Source organism: Artemia sp. Qi Xiang Cuo, chromosome 20 (assembly GCF_049724085.1).
Source record: "Artemia sp. Qi Xiang Cuo chromosome 20, ASM4972408v1, whole genome shotgun sequence".
Classification (NCBI taxonomy): domain Eukaryota; kingdom Metazoa; phylum Arthropoda; class Branchiopoda; order Anostraca; family Artemiidae; genus Artemia; species Artemia sp. Qi Xiang Cuo.
The window spans coordinates 20,457,780-20,477,444 of record NC_142813.1 but is presented as its reverse complement, the minus strand read 5'-3'; the positions used below and the strand labels follow the sequence as shown (position 1 = coordinate 20,477,444).

Sequence of the window (19,665 nt, the reverse complement as noted above, 5' to 3'; positions counted from 1 at the left end):
GATTTAATGCAATATATAAATGTTTGACATCGAGTCAACGTATAAATATATTTTTATTGTGAAACAATCTGTTCGGTAATTAATAATTATATATTAAGAGTAAAAAGAGGAGAAAGCAATTAAAAGTAATTAACTTTCGTAAAAAAAAAGATTGCAGTGACTTGTTCAAATTTTTAGTGTTTATTTCTACTTTATGTAGGTAACAAATTATGCTTTATTTATATTATAATATGAATATTTATTTTAGATACAACCTTAGCTTTTCTTTGGAAATCAAACTTTTCGTAGCTTCATTTCTGATCCATTTTTTTCAATCATGTTTTGACACATTTTGGAAAGTAACAAATTTTGAAGCCACTTCAAATATATCCTGATACTAACATATCATACCATCAGAAACCAAACCATACCTAATCAACTAATATTTTGGAAACTGTATGCAGTATTACAGACTTTACTACAAGTTCATCAGAAAGTGAGATAAAATCAGAACTTAATTTAGGCCAAGAGAATGTGCAACATAGCCCAAATGGCTTATACTATTGAAATATGTGAAAATGCTTTGTGCTGGAAAAAATATGTGAAAATTTAAAAAACCAAAAATGTTGTATATAATTTATCCAAGGTATTTCTAAAACGAAAAATAAACGGTATATCAACCACATCACAAAGATAAATTAAATTATTAATGGGAATTAAATTTAAACTCAAATAATTCATAAACTTTTCTAATATAACTTGAAATCTAATGTAAGCAAAACGACTAATATAATGTTTAAGCCGCTTGGGGTCAAGTTAAAAACAGAAGATGCGTATGAAGAAGGGTAAACAGAGTATTTTTCAGTCCTAGAGACAGAGAAAAAGAGACACAAGGATGAATTTCAAATTGAAATCCTTCGACAGAAAAAAGAACATGGACTATATTGGACCAGAAACATGACCCTAAGGAAACCCATTGAGGGTATATGTACATAATGACCCAAAGATGGCAGCATAATAGCTGTAAACAAAATTAAATTGTTTTAAAAGTAAAATATTGAGAATTTGGACAATTCTTCTTTAAATGGGGAGTATTCTGGTAAAGCTTCTAATTTAGTCAATTTGGAATTTAGTAGAAATATATTAAGACACAAATTCAAAGTTTAGAAATACCAATTTTTATAAAGATAAGGAACATATCCTGCCAAGTTTCTGCTTAACGGGATTGAGAAATCACCACTTCCTAGCTATTACGTGGGTTGGGTAAAGGAAGGTGTGGTTGATAAAAATGTATAAAAGATACATTTTATCGGAAGGGGGAGACTGTTACTAATTTTATGCTGGATTGACCTCTGGTCCGTTGTTTTTAGAAATACCTTGGAATCTTGTCGAATCATTGTAAGTGTCTAAGCATCTTATTATATATTATTGTATTTTCTGAGACTTATTGTCTACTTTGGAGAGCCAGTCCCAGTAGAAAATATATATCTGTTATTATTATATGTTAGCTGAATAAAAGTATTGCATCATAGCCAACCTCTCTACGAACTACCTTTAGCCCCTTGAACATACCCAGTTGGTACGCCTCATTAGTCCGGTCATAGCCTAAGGCACGCTACCAAAGTTTAATTACCTTAGGGCCAGAGTTTACCTCCCCTATAAAGGGAGAAATAAAGGCATCTACGACTACACCACCCGAATACCATAAAATACACTTCACCACATTACGAGTAATAAGATCTAATGGAAAAAATACTTTAGTTCTCAAGGTGAATTCTACCAATCACAATTCAAAAGCAGGTTGAATTCCTTGCACATGGAAATACAAAAATTAAAGCACACTATGGGTACCAAGTCACAATGAGTGTCAAAGCAGATCATGAAAATTTATGGAGTTAGGAATGATTTACCCTTCAAGGAACAATCCTGGGACCCATTCTATTATTGTTATCTCAATGATGTCCGAAGCTCTGTCAATGTGAAGATATCTTTGCATGCAGATCATACAACATTGGTTGGTTTAGTTTGAAAAAAAAATTACTTGCAATGCGCCTTGCACAATCTTGTGTTGTGCTTATTATTGAGTCAGAAATGACCTGTTAATGGAAGTTACTATTGAATTACTTAGTATTTAAAAAAAAATTAATAAGACCTTGAAATTTTGAAATTTACTTGCATCATTATTCATCATTCAATGGATTGAAGCAGTGCGACAAGCAATTTTGAATTGTTTCTAATATGGCTACTAATCTTAGAAAATGCTAGGAGCTCTACCAAAATTGCCCCTTCAAAAAGGTCAGCAGCTTGCTTAAACCTCCTGCATCCCTTCTAAAGATCCCATCTAACAACTCTAGCCTCAATGCAGACTTAATCACCCTGCACTTCCTACTAATTACTCAAAGTCTGTTTGCACGTCATCAAAATTTACTATTCTAGTGAACAAAAGGACTTGTTATAGGATACTGTAATTGCTAATCAAACCACCTCTGAACAAGACTTCCAGGAGTTTCTGCCTAGAACTTTAGTGAAAATACAAACTTTTCACTAATAAAAAGTGATCCTTCCTCTCCTACACCTGATAAAAAAACTCTATCTTTTATCCTATTTAATTAAAAAAACAACTTTCCTAAAAATAAGTTTTTCAAAGAAAAATAAAAGCCATTTTAAACTTAAGCTCAGCAGATACAAATACCTGCTAAAATGCAAACTCAAAACGACCAGAAATTACTATTAAAGAATAAAGGAAACCCAAAACGAACAGAAACTAAATAAACAACCATAGGAAAAAACATACAACAAGTAATAATATAAATGAATAAATAGATCTTAAAGCAAGTAATGCTTAGATTGAATATGAAAATCAAGCTTACAAAATAATATTTTGCTATTGAAGCATAAATGAAACTTAAAACGAACAGAAATTAAATAAACAATCAATGCAAACAAACATACAATAGATAATAAAATAAATAAATCTTAAAACGAGTGAAATTTAAATTGAACATGCAAATCAAGCTTGAAACGAACAGAAATATCTACAAACAAGAGTTTGGGTATCACCTCCTTCTCTCACTGCAAAAGTCTAAAACCTACTGCGTCATTGGCGCTTTACTGAAAACTATATGCGTTTTAAACAGTCTTGGAAAGTATAAACAACATCAAATTGAATATTTGATACATAATGATACTAGTTGTTCAAAGATCCACCAGTTCAATAATTTATTTCACTCTAATTTTATTTTTATTTTCAATGCTGACAGAACCGGAAAAGAAGATATTTGTAATATAATTCGTTTTCAGTGAAGCGCCAATGATGCAGTAGGCTTTTGGCTTTTATTTACAGTTAAGGAAGGGGACAGTATCCAAATTTTTGTATGTAGTGAAACTGTATTCGTCTTGAACAACTTTAAAAAGAACTAATAAATTAAACTGAATATTTGATGTATAATGATATTAATTGCTGAAAGCTCATCAGTTTAAAATTTTACTATAATTTTAATGTTTGTTTTCAATATTAAGTACAAAAGAAAATATTTGTAATGAAATTGGTTTTCAGTAAAGTGCCAATGACGCTTTACTGTTGTTTTTTTTTAATTAATTTTTGTTCCTTTTTTGATTGCAAAAAGTTTCAAGTTTTTAAAGATTTCTTATTTCAGAATCAAAATTAGAAAAAAATCAAATGTTCATCAAAGTATCCAAACTGGTCTCAAACTAACAATATCAAAGTGAAAAAAGTTTGCCCCTTTTGAAATGAGCCCCCTTTGAAGTTTATACGACGACCCCTTCTATATGAAGTGCCTCTGGGAGAAAAATAAACGGAGTGTGGGGGGAGGCTAGCTGCCCTCCGATCCCTTAAAAAGTCAATTACAACTTTCAATATCCAATCAAATGAGCCCTCTATGAAGTTTATACGAGCATCCCTTCCATAACAACCATATATTCCCCCGGAGCTTAACTTACAACGCCTACCCTCGGGCCCTGGGAGGCTGTGTCGACCCCGGAGTTTTCGTTGAATGGTCTTTGAACTATTTTTTAAAAATGGCTATCTCAAAGTTCTTATCAGATGGGTTTGAGAAAAAAAGGGCGTAGAGGGGGGGGGGGTTTATGTGCCCTTTAATCTCTTTTGACTCTTAAAAAGTGAACTAAAACTTTCAATTTCCAAATCAAATGAGCCCTCTTTGAAGTTTATACGAGTATCCCTTTCATAACAACAAAATTTACCCCCAGGGCATAACTTACAACGCCTGCCCCCGGGCCTTGGGGCGTTTTTTCGACACCAGAGTTTTTGTTATATGATCTTTGAACTATTTTTAACGAAAAAGCTATCTCAAAATTTTTATCGGATATATTTGGGAAAAAAGGGCGTGGAGGGAGGGGGGCTGGTTACCCTCCAATATCTTTTGACTCTTAAATAGTGAACTAAAACTTTTAATTTTCAATCAAATCCTCTCTGAAGTTTATACGAACATTCCTTCCATAAGAACCATATATGCCCCCAGGGCATAACTTATAACCCTCGCCCGGCAGACCTTGAGAGGGAGTGTCATGCTCAAAGATATAATTTCCTGAACTTTCAACTACGTTGAGCAAAATGGCTATCTCAAAATTTTGATTGGATGTGTTTAGAGAAATAGTGGACGTGGAAGGGGTGTTAGTTGCCTTCCAATCTCTTTCGACTATTAAAAAGGCTACTAGCCCTTTCAATTTCCAATCAAATGATCCCTTCTTGAATGTGCTATGATAAAGCTTTCTTTAAAAACTTTATATGCCCCCCGGGCATAAATTAAGGCTCTTACCCTTTCATCTGTGGGAGGTGTGTCATGGTCAAGGACCTAATTTTATAAATTTTCAACTACGTTGAGAAAAATAGTTGTCTTCAAATTTCGATTGGATATGTTTGTAAAAAAGGTGGGCATAAGAGGGGGGTTAGGTGCCCTCCAATCACTTTCGACTATTAAAAAGGGCACTGGCCCTTTGAAGCTCCAATTAAATGAGCCCTTTTTGAAGTTTCTTCAACAACGTTTTCAATAAAAACCTTATATTCTCCTAGGGCATAACTTACAACCCTTGCCCTCAGGGCTGTGGGGGAGTGTCCTCCTCAAAAGCTTAATTTCTATGTGGAAATCAACTACGTTGAACAAAATGGCTATCTCAAAATTTTGATTGGATGGGGAAATGGTGGGAGTGGAAGGGGTGTTCGTTGCCTTCCAATCACTTTTGACCCTTAAAAAGGGCACTAGAAATCTCGATTTCCAATCGAATGAGCCCCATTTGAAGTTTTTACGACGACCCCTTCCATATGAAAAACCTCTGGGAAAAAAATAATAAATAAATAATAATAATCATAGGCAGCGTAGCTAAGTAGGCAGCTAAGTAAAGAACGATGTAGGCACAATGTGTTTTTGGTTTTTTCTCCATACCCAGGCACTTCGTATCGAAGTTGTCGTAGAAACTTTGAAAAGGGCTCATTCGAGTCCTTTTCAAATTGGAGTGGCTTTTGCCCTTTTTAATAGTCGAAAGCGATTGGAGGGCAACTAGCCCCCCCCCCCATCCCCGTCATTCCCCCAAACACATCCAATCAAAATTTTGATATAGCCATTTTGTTCAGCGTAGTTGATTTCCAGATAGAAAATATATTTTTGAGGAGGACACACCCCCACAACCCTCGGGGCAAGGGTTTTAAGTTATGCCTTGGGGGCATATAAGGTTTTTATTGAAGGTGTTGTCGTAGAAACTTCAAAAAAGGCTCATTCGATTAGAAATTCAAAGGGATAGTGCCAATTTTAATAGTCGAAAGTGATTGGAGGGCAACTACCCCCCCCCCACACCCATCATTCCCCCAAACACATCTAATCTAAATTTTGAGATAGCTTTTTTCTTCAGCATAGTTGATTTCCAGATAGAAAATATCTTTTTGAGGAGGACACTCCCCCACAACCCTTGGGGCAAGGGTTTTAAGTTTTGCCCTGGGGGCATCATAAGGTTTTTATAGAAGGCGTTGTCGTAGAAACTTCAAGAAAGACTCATTCGATTGGAAATTCAAAGGGCTAGTGCCCTTTTTAAAATTCAAAAGTGATTGGAGGGCAATTAGCCCCCCCCCACGCCCATCAATCCCCCAAAAGCATCCAATCAAAATTTTGAGATAGCTATTTTGTTCAGCATAGTTGATTTCCGGTTAGAAAATATCTTTTTGAGGAGGACACTCCCCCACAACCCTCGGGGCAAGGGTTTTAAGTTTTGCCCTGGGGGCATCATAAGGTTTTTATAGAAGGCGTTGTCGTAGAAACTTCAAGAAAGACTCATTCGATTGGACATTCAAAGGGCTAGTGCCCTTTTTAGTATTTGAAAGTAATTGGACGGTAACTAACCCCCCTCTCACGCCTACCTTTTCCCCAAACACCTCCAATCAAAATTTTGAGATAGCCATTTTGTTCAACGTAGTTCTAAGCTCTGGAAATTAGGTATTTGAGGATGACAGCCCCCACACAGCCATCAGGACAAGGCTTGTAAGTTATGGCCTGGGGGCATATATAGTTTTCATAGAGCGCGTTGTTGTACAAACTTCAAAAAGGGCTCATTCGATTAGAAATTGAAATGGCTTGTGCCTTTTTTAATAGTCAAAAGTAATTAGAAGGCAACTAACACCCCTTCCATGCCCACCATTTTCCAAAACACATCCAATCAAAATTTTGAGATAGCCATTTTGATCATCGCAGTTAAAGTTCAGGAAATTATACCTTTGAGCAGGACACTCCCCCCACAGTCTCCAGAGTATGGGTTATAAGTTATGCCCTGGGGGCATATAAGTTTTTATTCAAATCTTTGTCGTAGAAACTTGAAAAAGGGCTCATTCGATTGGAAATTCAAAGGTCTAGTGTTCTTTTTAATAGTCAAAAGTAATTTGAGGGCACCTAGCCCCCCTCTCTTGCCCATCATTCACCCAAACACATCCAATCAAAATTTTGAGATAGTCATTTTGTTCAGAGTAGTTGATTTCCAGATAGAAAATATATTCTTGAGGAGGACACTCCCCCACAACCCTCAGGGCAAAGGTTAAGTTATACCCTGGGGGCATACAAGGTTTTTATAGAAGGAGTTGTCGTAGAAACTTCAAACCAGACCCATTCGATTGGAAATTCGAAGGGCTAGTACCCTTTTTAATAGCCGAAAGTGATTGGAGGGCAACTAGCCCCCCCTCCCACGCCCATCATTCTTCTAAACACATCCGATCAAAATTTTGAGATAGCCATTTTGTGCAGCGTAGCTGATTTCCACATAGAAAATATGTTTTTGAGGAGGACACTCCCCCACAACCCTCAGGGCAAGAGTTTTAAATTATGCCGTGGGGGCATATAAGGTTTTTATTGAAGGTGTTGTCGTAGAAACTTCAAAAAAGGTTCATTGAAATTCGAAGGGCTAGTGCCCTTTTTAATAGTCGAAAGTGATTGGAGGGCAACTAGCCCCCCCCCCCATGCCCATCATGTCTCCAAACACATCCAATCCAAATTTTGAGATAGCCATTTTGTTGAGCGTAGTTGATTTCCAGATAGATAATATATGTTTTTGAGGAGGATAGTCCCCCAGAGCCCTCAGGGCAAGGGTTTTAAGTTATACCCTGGGGGCATATAAGGTTATTATAGAAGGTGTTGTCATTCGATTAAAACAGGCTCATTCGATTAGAAATTCAAAGGGCTAGTGCCGTTTTTGATAGTCAAAAGTGATTGGAGGGCAACTATCCCCCCTCCCACGCCCATCATTCCCCCAAACCCATCCAATCAAAAGTTTGAGATAGCCAATTTGTTCAGCATAGTTGATTTCCAGATAGAAAATATGTTTTTGAGGAGGACACTTCCCTGCAACCCTTGGGGGAAGGGTTTTAATTTATGCCCTGGGGGCATATAAGGTTATTATAGAAAGCGTTGTCATAGAAATTTCAAGAAAAACTCAATCGATTGGAAATTCAAAGGGCTAGTGCCCTTTTTAATAGTCTAAAAGAATTAGAGGGCAATTAGCCCCCCCCCACGCCCATCAGTCCCCCACAAACATCCAAGAAAGATTGTGATATAGCAATATTGTGCAGAATAGTTGATTTCCAGATAGAAAATATATTTTTGAGGAGGACACTCCCCCTAAAAATCTTATATGCCCTGGGGGCATATAAGGTTTTTATAGAAGGCGTTGTCGTAGAAACTTCAAAAAAGACTCATTCGATTGGAAATTCAAAGGGCTATTGCTCTTTTCAATAGTTGAAAGTGATTGGACGGTAACTAACCCCACTCTCACGCCTACCTTTTCTCCCAACACATCCAATCAAAATTTTGAGATAGCCATTTTGTTCATTGTAGTTTTAAGCTCTGGAAATGAGGGCAACTAGCCCCCCCCCCATGCCCATCATGTCTCCAAACACATCCAATCCAAATTTTGAGATAGCCATTTTGTTGAGCGTAGTTGATTTCCAGATAGATAATATATGTTTTTGAGGAGGATAGTCCCCCAGAGCCCTCAGGACAAGGGTTGTAAGTTATGCCCTTGGGGCACATATAGTTTTTATAGAACTCGTTGTCATAGAAATTTCAAAAAGGACTCCTTCGATTGGAAATTGAAATGACTTGTGCCCTTTTTAATTGTCGAAAGTAATTGAAAGCCAACTAGCCACCCTTCGACGCCCACCATTTCCCCAAAGACATTCACTCAAAATTTTGAGATAGCCATTTTGTTCATCGCAGTTAAAGTTTAGAAAATTATACCTTTGAGCAGGACACTCCCCCCACTGTTTTCAGAGCAAGGGTTATAAGTTATGCCCTGGGGGCATATAAGTTTTTATTGAAATATTTGTCGTAGAAACTTGAAAAAGGACTCATTCGATTGGAAATTCAAAGGTCTAGTGCCCTTTTTAATAGTCGAAAGTGATTTGAGGGAACCTAGCCCCCCTCTTTTGCCGATCATTCCCCCAATCAAATCCACTCGACATTTGGAGATAATCATTTTCTTCAGAGTGGTTGGTTTCAAGGTAGAAAATATGTTTTTGAGGACGACACTCCCCAATAACCCTCAGGGCAAGGGTTTTAATTTATGCCCTGGGGGCATATCAGGTTCTCACAGAAGGCGTTGTCGTAAAAACTTCGAAACAGGCTCATACGATTGGAAATTCGAAGGGCTAGTACCCTTTTTAATAGTCAAAAGTGATTGGAGGGCACCTAGCCCCACGCCCATCCTTCTCCCAAATACATCGAATCAAAATGTTTAGATAGCTATTTTGTTCAGCGTAGCTGATTTCCAGATAGAAAATATGTTTTTGAGGAGGACGTTCCACCATAGCCCTCAAGGCAACAGTTTTAAGTTATGCCCTGGGGGCAAATAAGGTTCATGTATAATGTATAGTCGTATAAACTTCAAAAAAGGCTCATTGGATTGGAAATTCAATCGGCTAATGCTCTTTTTAATAGTCGAAAGCGATTAGAGGGTCACTAGCCCCCCCCCCCATGCCCATCATTTCTCCAAACACATCCAGTAAACATTTTGAGATAGCCATTTTGTTAAGCGTAATTGATTTCTAGATAGACAATATGGTTTTGAGGAGGAGACTCCCCCAGAACCATCAGGGCAAGGATTATAGGTTATACCCTGGGGACCTATAAGGTTTTTATTGAAGGCGTTGTCATAGAAACTTCAAAACAGGCTCATTTGATTGGAAATTCAAAGGGATAGTGCCCTTTTAATAGTCGAAAGTGATTGGATGGCAACTAGCCACCCCCCCCCCCCCGCCGATCATTCCTCGAAACACATCCAATAAAAAATTTTATATAGCCATTTTGTTCAGCGTAGTTGATTTCCAGATAGAAAATATATTTTTGAGGAGGACACTCCCCCACAACCCTCAGGGCAAGGGTTTTAAGTTATGCCCTGGGGGCATATAAGGTTTTTTATAGAAGGCGTTGTCGTAGAATGTTCAAAAGGGGCTCATTCGATTGGAAATTCAAAGGACTAGTGCCGTTTTTGATAGTCGAAAGTGCTTGGAGGGCAAATAGCCCCCCCCCCCCCGACGCCCATCATTCCCCCAACACATCCAATCAAAATTTTTAGATAGCCATTTTGGTCAACGTTCATGAAATTTCTGGAAATTTGTTGTACGTTGGTGACATCTCCACCCCCGCCAGCCCTTGGGAAAACGGGCTTCAGTTGTGTACTTGGTGCGTATAAGATGTTAATGGAGAGTCGTGTCATAAAAACTTCTTACGGGCTCATTCTATTGAAAATTGAAAGTGCTAGTTCCTTTTTTAATAGGTGAAAGTGATTTGATAGTGACTAACGCCCCTCTCATGCCCACCATTTTCCCAAACACATCAAAAAATTTTTTTGAGATATCCATTTTGTTCAACGTAGTTGGAAGTTCTGGAATTTTTTGTCTTTTAGGATGATAACCCCCTCAGAACCCTCAGGGCATGGGTTGTAATTTGTACCCTGGGGCATATACGTTATTTTGTGTAAGCACTGTTGCAAAATCATTAATGTTGTTCAATCAATTGTAAATTTTTATGGTTAGTGACTTTTTTAATAGCTGAAAATTTTTAGATAGCTATTAATAACCTTTTTATGTTTGACATTTTCCAAAACACAATAAAAAAATTTTAGATATCCATTTTGTTCAACATAGTTGAAAGTTCTGGGAATTAGGTCTTTTAGGATGATAATCCCCTCAGAGCCCTCAGTGCAAGGGTTGTAATTTATGTCCGGGGGGCATATAAGGTTTATATAGAGTTGTTGTATATGATTTATAGAATAGATTTTAGTCTTCCTCAAGTCCAATTTTTATTTACAAGATATTCTACCTATTCATGAGGTAGAAACTTTGCGAGTCGCTGGCTGGACGCTGGTCTTCTTCAGCAGTATCTAAGGCATCTCAGCAGTATCCCAAGAACGACTGAGGGTATTATGTTCAAACTTTTGGGGCTACTTCTTCTCTTGAAATTTAACCAAATCAAAATAGTGTAAGTTTATCCAAGCTATCAAAGAAAGTAAACAGATTTTTTTACGAATGTTATCAAGTTTTCCATTCCAGGTCAACTAGAGGAGGTATGAAACTAAATTAAACAGTACTATTTGTGTCCAGATTTTTAAAAGGGTGTATGTTGTTAAAAATCGCTCAAAATTTCTCTCCAGCATACAAATAGTAGGTAAAAATATAGTCTTAAAAACGAAAAGATTTAAAGTATTATTTTATTTTCCCTGAAAAAAACTGTGTCAATATAAAATGAACAGAAATTAATTAAAAAAACTTTTTCCACAAAGTAAGTTTTTCAAAGAAAAGTAAAGAACTCCATTAAACAAAAAATGAGCAAATATAAAATCAAATAATCTACCAAGCGTGAAACTACCACAATTCAGCATCGATAAATAAATGAAACCCAAAAAGAACATAAAATACAATAAATAACCGATTCAAACTCAAAACGAGCAGAAATTAACATAAGTTGGGCGCAAACCCCTATGCCTTCCCAAGGCCAGAACAAAATTTGCACTTTACTGAAAAAATACAAATAAATGTGCATTGTCAGTTTAATATACATATACTGATATTTAGTAATCAAATGTTAATATTATTTGATTTATTAAAGTTATAAAAGTAAAAACATTTATATTTTTTCAGTAAAGTGCAAATTTTGTTCTGGCCTTGGGAAGGCATAGGGGTTTTGTGCATTTCAGCATTTCAGTAAAACAATCTTCTCATTTCATTAAAACAATCGTTCTAGCCTCTCGAAAACCCCAGAACCTTGAGAAAGCCCAGACCGCACTCTAAGCAGGAGGCTTTCCCTCCTTTACCATCTCCAGACGAAAATGAAGCACGTGTACTTGCTGTAAGAATGATGATTAACGTACGTTAATCATCATCAATGCACATCAATTCTGCAATAGATTGTTCAATATTTATCCGAGTTTTGTTCCGAGGTCAAAATGAAACGTACTTTCTTATCTATTATCAAAATTGATACTGTATGCCTACAAGAAACGCAAGTTACCATAAGTAGCAGACTTGCTGTTTCTTCATACTCGGTTTTCAGAAAGGTTTGGCCTAAAGATAGAAAAGATGGTGAAATAGCAATTTTGATGAAGAAAACTATTTATATATCATTTACTATGTATGAGTTAAATGAGGTCATCTTTATCATTATATCCATTTCATTAAGTTGTGATAAAATACGTCCCTCCCTGTTAAACCACCTCCCACCCACATTTAAACAAGTTCCGTAGTTTGCGTAAATTATAAATGGAAAAAAAACTGATTGTCCCTGAGATGTAGAAATCTTTTCTGCTAAGCCTCATGCTAAAAAAAAATATACCCAAAGACAATCCAACCTCTTACAGCATCTCATGATTGCTCCAGTTCTAGGTAAGATGATGACAATAATAATCTATAACTAAATCCTCTGGTCTGTGGAAAGAAACAATCTGGTTCCTTTTCCTTGTACCTAAACTGTCTTCAGAAACTATCACTTCTCAACAGGTTTATTTGTCTGCTTATTCAACACTCATTAATGAAAGACTTTACTGTAATAAAATCCATGTTGCTGTCTTTCTAGATTTTTAGGGTACTGATGATAATGGGTCTCGTTAACTTTTGCTTCTTAAGCACTTGAATCTAGGCATGCCCTCAAGCCTAATAGTATTTATAAAAAGTTGCACCAAGAACCAGTCAGTCACTGTTCAACCTGGCTCTGTATCATATGCAAAACCCCTGGGACAAAAGGCCTGCTCCATGGAGCAATCATTAACTGCCTACTCTTTGCACTTTTTTTTCTGGGATACAAACACTTAATATGCAAATGATATAATATAGTGGTGAAGTGGCAAAACATTTGTCCGGGCCGCGTCAAAGTTATCAAATCATTCACTTAAGCCTATTACCCTAGATCGCGACTTTTTCGCAGTTTCACCTAAAGAGTAAGGCAGCTTTTATTTATCTAATATAAGGTAATGTTAATACCCTTATGGTTTATCAGGTAAAGTTTATTAGAATACCTATTCTTCGATCATATAAAAGCATAGTGAAGCTACAAAATTAACAATCAGATGTTGCTTGTCACCTTGGCAATTCTTCCATGCTATTTGCGGCACCTATTCAGGGCGTACGTAAAAACAGTTACTATTTAGGTAATAAAATGATATTTTATTCTAGAGTACATACTGTTCAACCATTCAAAGGCATGGGGAAGCTGCAAATCGAACAATTGAAGTCATTAACCTTGATCCTGCTGCTGAATATTTTGACTACAGTGCCTCTGGTGATATAAGAGACTTGATATCTGTTGACGATGTTATGGAAGATGAAGATTTAAAGCTGGGGCCCAATGGGGGCCTTGTTTTTTGTATGGAATACATGGTAGAGAATCAAGAATGGTTAAATGACCTAGTCAACTGCCCTGGTGAAGATGATTATGTATTATTTGACTGTCCTGGACAAATCGAATTGTACACTCATTTGACTGTTATGAAAGATTTTGTACGGCTATTGCAGGTGACACTCCAAACTTGTCTTGCGCAATCCTTGGAATCAAATGTTTTTTTTTTGTTTTTTTTTTAAATCCAAATTCCACTAGTTGCTTTTCGTCTGTCTGTAAAATAGGAGCTGCAATTTGTCTACCTGAAGCAGTGGCGTCGTTTCGGGGGGGGGGGGGGGGGCAGTTGCCCCCCTCCCAACTATTTGAAGAAAAAACTATTATATAGACCATACCCCTTGACTCTCCGGCTGGAGACCCCTCTTGCCCCCTCCCTAATAAAAATGTTGGGGCTATGTCCCTGACCTAAAGCAAACTATAACTCTAGGCTCACACAGATGTTAACACAGGAGCAATATTGGCTTACAAAGGCAATTTAGTTTCGAATTTAAGAAGTGCTTTGTGAGTTAAACAAGGTCAGGGTTTTCTACATAACAGCTACAGCCAGATAATTATTGTTTTCTTAACAACAGTCATAGAAAGCACAATCCTATATGAACTGCGGCGTGGTTTCGGGGGGGGGGGGGGGGAAGTTTACCTACCCAATAATTTTGGGGGGAATTTATTATGTGTCCCAAGCCCCATGACTCTTCGGATGGAGTACTCTCTCCCCCCCCCCCCTCAATAAAAATGCTGGAGTTACGTCCCTGTATATGAACATAGCAACAGCTAAAATTGCTCATTGATGCAATTCACAAATATAGCCTATCGCACTAATTTGTTTTGTGTTTCAATACTGTTAAGCACCTTGCTCTAAAAACAAAATTAATCTAATTTAGTAATCAAGGTTTCTGCTGTTCAAGCAAAGAACTAGTCATAAGTATTTTAGTTTAGGGCTATTTTTACAGATAGTGTAAAATCACCATAAGAATTGAAAAGTTATTTTGATATACTAAATTGTAGATTGCTTTTACATGCCCCAGTTACTTTTAAGCTTTAAAGCAAGGGAAATAAAATATATAGAATTCAGAATCAGTATACCAGCCATTTTAGATAACTAAAGAAGGCAAAATAGATACTTAAAATAAGACTGGATAACTTCTTTTGCTTAGGGAGAGGATAGTTATAAAAAAAAGTTATTTTGATATACTAAATTCTAAATTGTTTTTACATGCCCCAGTTACTTTTAAGCTTCAAAGCAAGGGAAATAAAATATATAGAATTCAGAATCAGTATACCAGCTATTTTAGATAACTAAAGAATGCAAAATAGATAATTAAAATAAGACTGGATAACTTCTTTTGTTTAGGGAGAGGATAGGAAAAAAAAACTTTTGAATTGCGCTTAGACACTGGAAAAATGCTTTTAAGGATTTCCTTTTGTCAAAAATAATTTAAAACAACAACCATATTAATAATTTAAAGGTAGCAGTTTATACATTTATGTCTACCTTTACGTACCTGCACACATGGTCGGGGGTGTAATCCCCTAGAATTTGTCTAGGGATGACCCCACTCTCTCGAAAACTCCTTCTCCCTAAGATCTGATGTTTGTATTTACCTGTTAGATTACGTCTGTAACGATGCAGCTGTGTCATTCTTGTTGTCGGGTAAACACGAGTAAGGTAAAATGTTTGAAACCAGAATACTACCTGAACAAATTGAAAGTTTATCTACAAATGATATAGTCCTCCTTAACATTAAAGAAAATGTTTAAAAAAACGAAGTTGAAGAAAAGGTAAAAAGACCATAAGTATCAAACAGTTCGTGGTAACGAACTATAAGTAAGGAGCGACCCGGCTCAATAGTAACCGAAACTCTAGAAAGTGGAATTTTGATGCCAATAGGTGCATCAAAAGAATCAGATTGTTATGCTGATTTCAAATATGTAAGTTTTATCAAGTTTAGTCTTACCCATCAGAAGTTACGCACCTGAGAAAATTTGGCTGATTTTAGAAAAAAGGGGAAAAGACCCCCTAAAAGCTATAGAACCTTAATGAAAATCACACCATCATATTGAGCGTATCAGAGAATCCTACTGTAGAGGTTTCAACCACCTATCTACAAAAATGTGTAATTTTGCATTTTTTTGCCAGAAGAAAGATCACGGATGCGTGTTTATTTATTTATTTTGTTTTTTTTTATTATTATTTTTTTTCCAGGGGTGATCGTATCGAACCAGTGGTCCTAGAATATCGTGGGAGGGCTCATTGGAACGGTAATTAAAAGTTCTAGTGCCCTTTTTAAGTGACCAAAAAAAATGAAGGGCAACTAGGCCCCCTCCCACGCACATTTTTATCCCAAAGTCACCTGATCAAAATTTTGAGATAGCCATTTTGTTCAGCATGGTCGAAAATATGATAAATATGTCTTTTAGGATGACTTAATCCCCCGAAGTCCCCGGGGAAAGGGCTGAAAGTTATGAACTTTACCCAATGTTAACATATAGGCTAGTATTGGTTATTGGGAAGTACACAGACGTGTTCAGGGGGATTTTTTCTGGTAGTGGGGGGAGGGGGTTGGTCGGGGTTTTAATGTGGGAGGATCTTTCCATATAGGAAGTTTTCATGGGGTAAGGGACGTTGATATGAAGGGGGTGCCGGATTTCCCAGCACTATTTAAAAAAAGATCAGAAATTAAATATAAAAAAAAACAAGTTTTTCAACTGAAAGTAAGGAGCAACATCAAAACTTAAAACGAACAGAAAATATTACGTATATGATTGGGTTCACCCGCTAGTCAATACCTCGCTCTTTAAGCCAAATTTGTTTTAGTACTTTCATAAGAGCTATTTATTCCAATTTACGGCCTTTGTGATTAAGGGGTCATTTTTAAAGAAATGGAACAAAATTTGAACTTTAGCTTAAAGAGCTTGAAGGTATTGACTAGCTTAAAAGAGCTTAAAGGTATTGACTAGGGGGCTAACCCCCTAATATACGTATAAAAATATATGAATATAGAAGTTCGTTACGTAAGTTAATACGTAAGTTACGTATATTTATTACTAATAAAAACGTTCGTAAATAAAATTAAACAACTTTCGAGAAAGCCATCTAACTAGATAAAACTAAAATTAACATAAAACTTTTGTTGGAATTATTTACTTACGGTGAGCTAAAACCATAAGCTTAATTAGTTACAAAAAGTTCAAAAATTAAATAAAAAAGCCATTTTTTTTTAACCTAAATTAAGGACGACGCTGAAACTTAAGACGCCCAGAAATTATTCCTTATATTAAGGGGCATGTCCCCTCCTAAACGCCTCGCTGTTTACGCTAAAGTTTGACTTTCTCACAACTCTATTTTTTTAAAACAATAAAAAACTTTAGCGCAAAGAGCGAGGCGTTGAGGAGCGGACAGCCCCTTTCATATACGGAATAATTTCTGTTCGTTTTAAGTTTTAACGTCGTTCCTTACTTTCAGTAAAAAAAAACTTGTTTTTTTTTATTTTATATATTTATGAACTAAGACTTAAAATAAAGGAAGTAAAAAAATAAAAAAATGAGAAAAAATATTAAGGTGAAGAATTCATACTAACGAAGAAAAAAAGAATACCTAATCTAAAAGAAGAAGTTGGCTTTATTTAAAGTAAGATATGCCAAATTAAAAGTTAAAGGTAATTTTCTCCTGAGGTTTGAGTCTTCTATTCTCCTCCGAGTTTTAGTAACTTTTGAGTTGTATATATTAGAGCGAAATGTTGGTTCTATTCGCTCCTTGCCAATAATGAACTAAATAATTGGGTACGATTCTGATCTCAAAAAGGGCTTTGTCGTATTTCTTAATCTAGCTGTTAGTTTAAACTTTTCATATTTGTGTAGTATAGAAAGCAATATGTGATTAAAAATTTCTAATTAGTATTTTTCCCACACAGTTATATTTCAATTTATTTGTAGCAATTTTTTGGATTTTAGTGTTTTGAAACTTTCTATCACGTCCTTGATGCAGGTTTTCTACTGAGAATAATAATGGCTGCTCCATTGCTAGTTTTCTGTTATTTGTATTCGAATTTGTCGGACAAAAAGGGCCCTGAAGCCACAGCAGTTGAGCAAATAATATTACTACTACTACTACTACTAAAAACTCAATGCAGCACCTGCTGCCTAAGGCCAACACTGCTGCAGACGCTTCTCCCTTTTCACGATCCATTTAAAGCTTCACTCATAACTCCATCGCATGAACTTGCAATTTTCATGGAATCCTTTCTTATGAAGCCGTGCTGCCCCACTCGAGGACAACCTGCCACAACTATGATATTACTTAGGCTTTTTCTAGAGAAGGATCTAAAATTGTTTAAAAAAGGAAAAGTTTCCTTTTTTCAACGACTTGTGACCAACACGCAACGTATTTTCAAACTGCACTTCCGCCCAAAGAGTATGGGGTAACTAATAAGAGTGCGAACTCGCACTAGTGCCCCCCCCCCCCGAAAAAAAAAAATCACCAATGTCATCTGCCATTCATCCCCAAGTGGGTGGACAAACAGCACCACTTTGCCAATCCATCATCAGTTACCGGTAAAATTTGAAAAAAGCTATCTTCACCTTTCTTTGAGTATATCCCCAGAAAGCTAGGACAGAACCACATTTTTCTTACAGCTTATTGTTTGACAGACGGTCAGTCAAAAGAAATATTCTTAAACACGTCCTCTGGAAAGCATCCAGCATATCTTGCTCAGCCTTTCAAACATATAAGAAATCCTTGTCTTCCTTTCAGTGTGCCCATGTTTCAGAGCCATACTTAACCACTGTGATTGCAGTGGCTTTTAAAGTTCTAATCTTAATTCAAAGACCTTGTCTTCCAGTTCCTCCAAACTTTCTTCCACTACGAAAAAACAACCTGTAGACCAATTTACTCTATATATCTGCGCTCCATCCATCATCGTTGCTAACAATAATACCCAGGGAAGTGCAACTATCCACTCGATCAATATTCTTGCACCTATCATGTTGTCTTCGTCCTCGTTTTTTCCTGATCTAAGGGACTTAAGTCATTGGCTACACATCTCGAGGTACCAGTGCTAATTATGTTAAATTCATCCCATGCTGACACACAATTCCTATGTCTTTTACTACCATCATGTTTGTCTTCTTTACATTAATCTTCAAATTTATTATCGCACTCTGAACCCTCAAAACCTCCAAAAATTTATTCATTTCGCTAATATTTTTTTTATAGGACACTCCAATCATCTGCATAATATAAGTCCTGGGGATTTCTATCCTCCCATTTGATACCATGTTTTCTTGTAGCCCATGTTGTGTTCCTTGTTTTTCAGCCATGCTTCATTTGACCATCTGTTTTATTTGTTTATTTTTCAGCAATGGAAATTTCAAGTATGCATCGTCTATGTAATGGATTCTCATTTTGTTGTGGATATTCCTTCATATATTGCTGGAACGCTCACAACTTTAACTGTGATGATGAATTTGGACGTACCTCACGTCAGCATCCTATCCAAAATTGATTTACTGTCAGCATCATCAAGAAATAAAGTGGAACAGTTAAGTTTTCTAATTACTCCTTAACTATTTTATTCTAATGCTATTGAAACCTTGTGTCTTGGCTACACCTGTTATTAAATCATTTAAAACATAATGAAGATGAGATCTTCTATTCCTCGGTATGCGTGCAATTTACTAATCCATTTTCGCGGTAAGTGTATGCTTTCATAATGAGAGTTTCTGGAGTGGCATAAGCTTTAGATTACCGTTGTTAGCGTGAGTTTAAAATAATGTGTCAAAATAAAGTTTCAATAGTCTTCTTTATTTTTGATATCCAATGAATTTAATAAAATATGAAATAAAACAGAAACGGAAAACACATTATTTTTGAAGAAATTACCGTAATTATGGAGATTATTCGAAACTAAGAAATAACCACGTTTTCTTATAATCTAATTATCCTAATTACTCCTTGAAAAATTTAAAAGTCTTTGATTTGTTTTTACTGAAATTTGGATTTTTTAAATTTATTCTTTTGTTTTCTGGTCTGTTTTCCCCAGTACCAATTTCTCACCTAATTTCTTAGTACGGTATGTTTATACTAATATTGTTGCGACTTCAGACGTAGCCTGGTAAAGAACAAACTCTAGCCTAGAAAAAAACTAAATTTTGGAAACCCATTTTAACGAAAACCTGTCAAGTAAGGAATAACCGCCATTTGAAGCTGACTCAGGAATTATAACGTTTGTTTTGACTAATCTTGATGGCAAAAGTTAATTGAAAAAACAAATTTATGGAAATTTTGACAAATAGCCTG

General features: G+C 36.2%; 1 protein-coding gene across 3 annotated transcripts in view; it reads left to right on the top strand.

Moving 5' to 3' along the window:
- LOC148939986 (GPN-loop GTPase 3) overlaps positions 1-19,665 on the top strand; it is a 76,820-nt gene that overhangs the window by 38,906 nt on the left and 18,249 nt on the right. For all 3 annotated transcript variants that reach the window (XM_089106467.1, XM_089106468.1, XM_089106466.1), the window contains exons 3-4: positions 13,154-13,492; positions 18,726-18,907. In XM_089106467.1, coding sequence (XP_088962593.1) covers positions 13,154-13,492; positions 18,726-18,907 — 521 coding nt within the window. The remainder of the gene's footprint in view (positions 1-13,153; positions 13,493-18,725; positions 18,908-19,665) is intronic.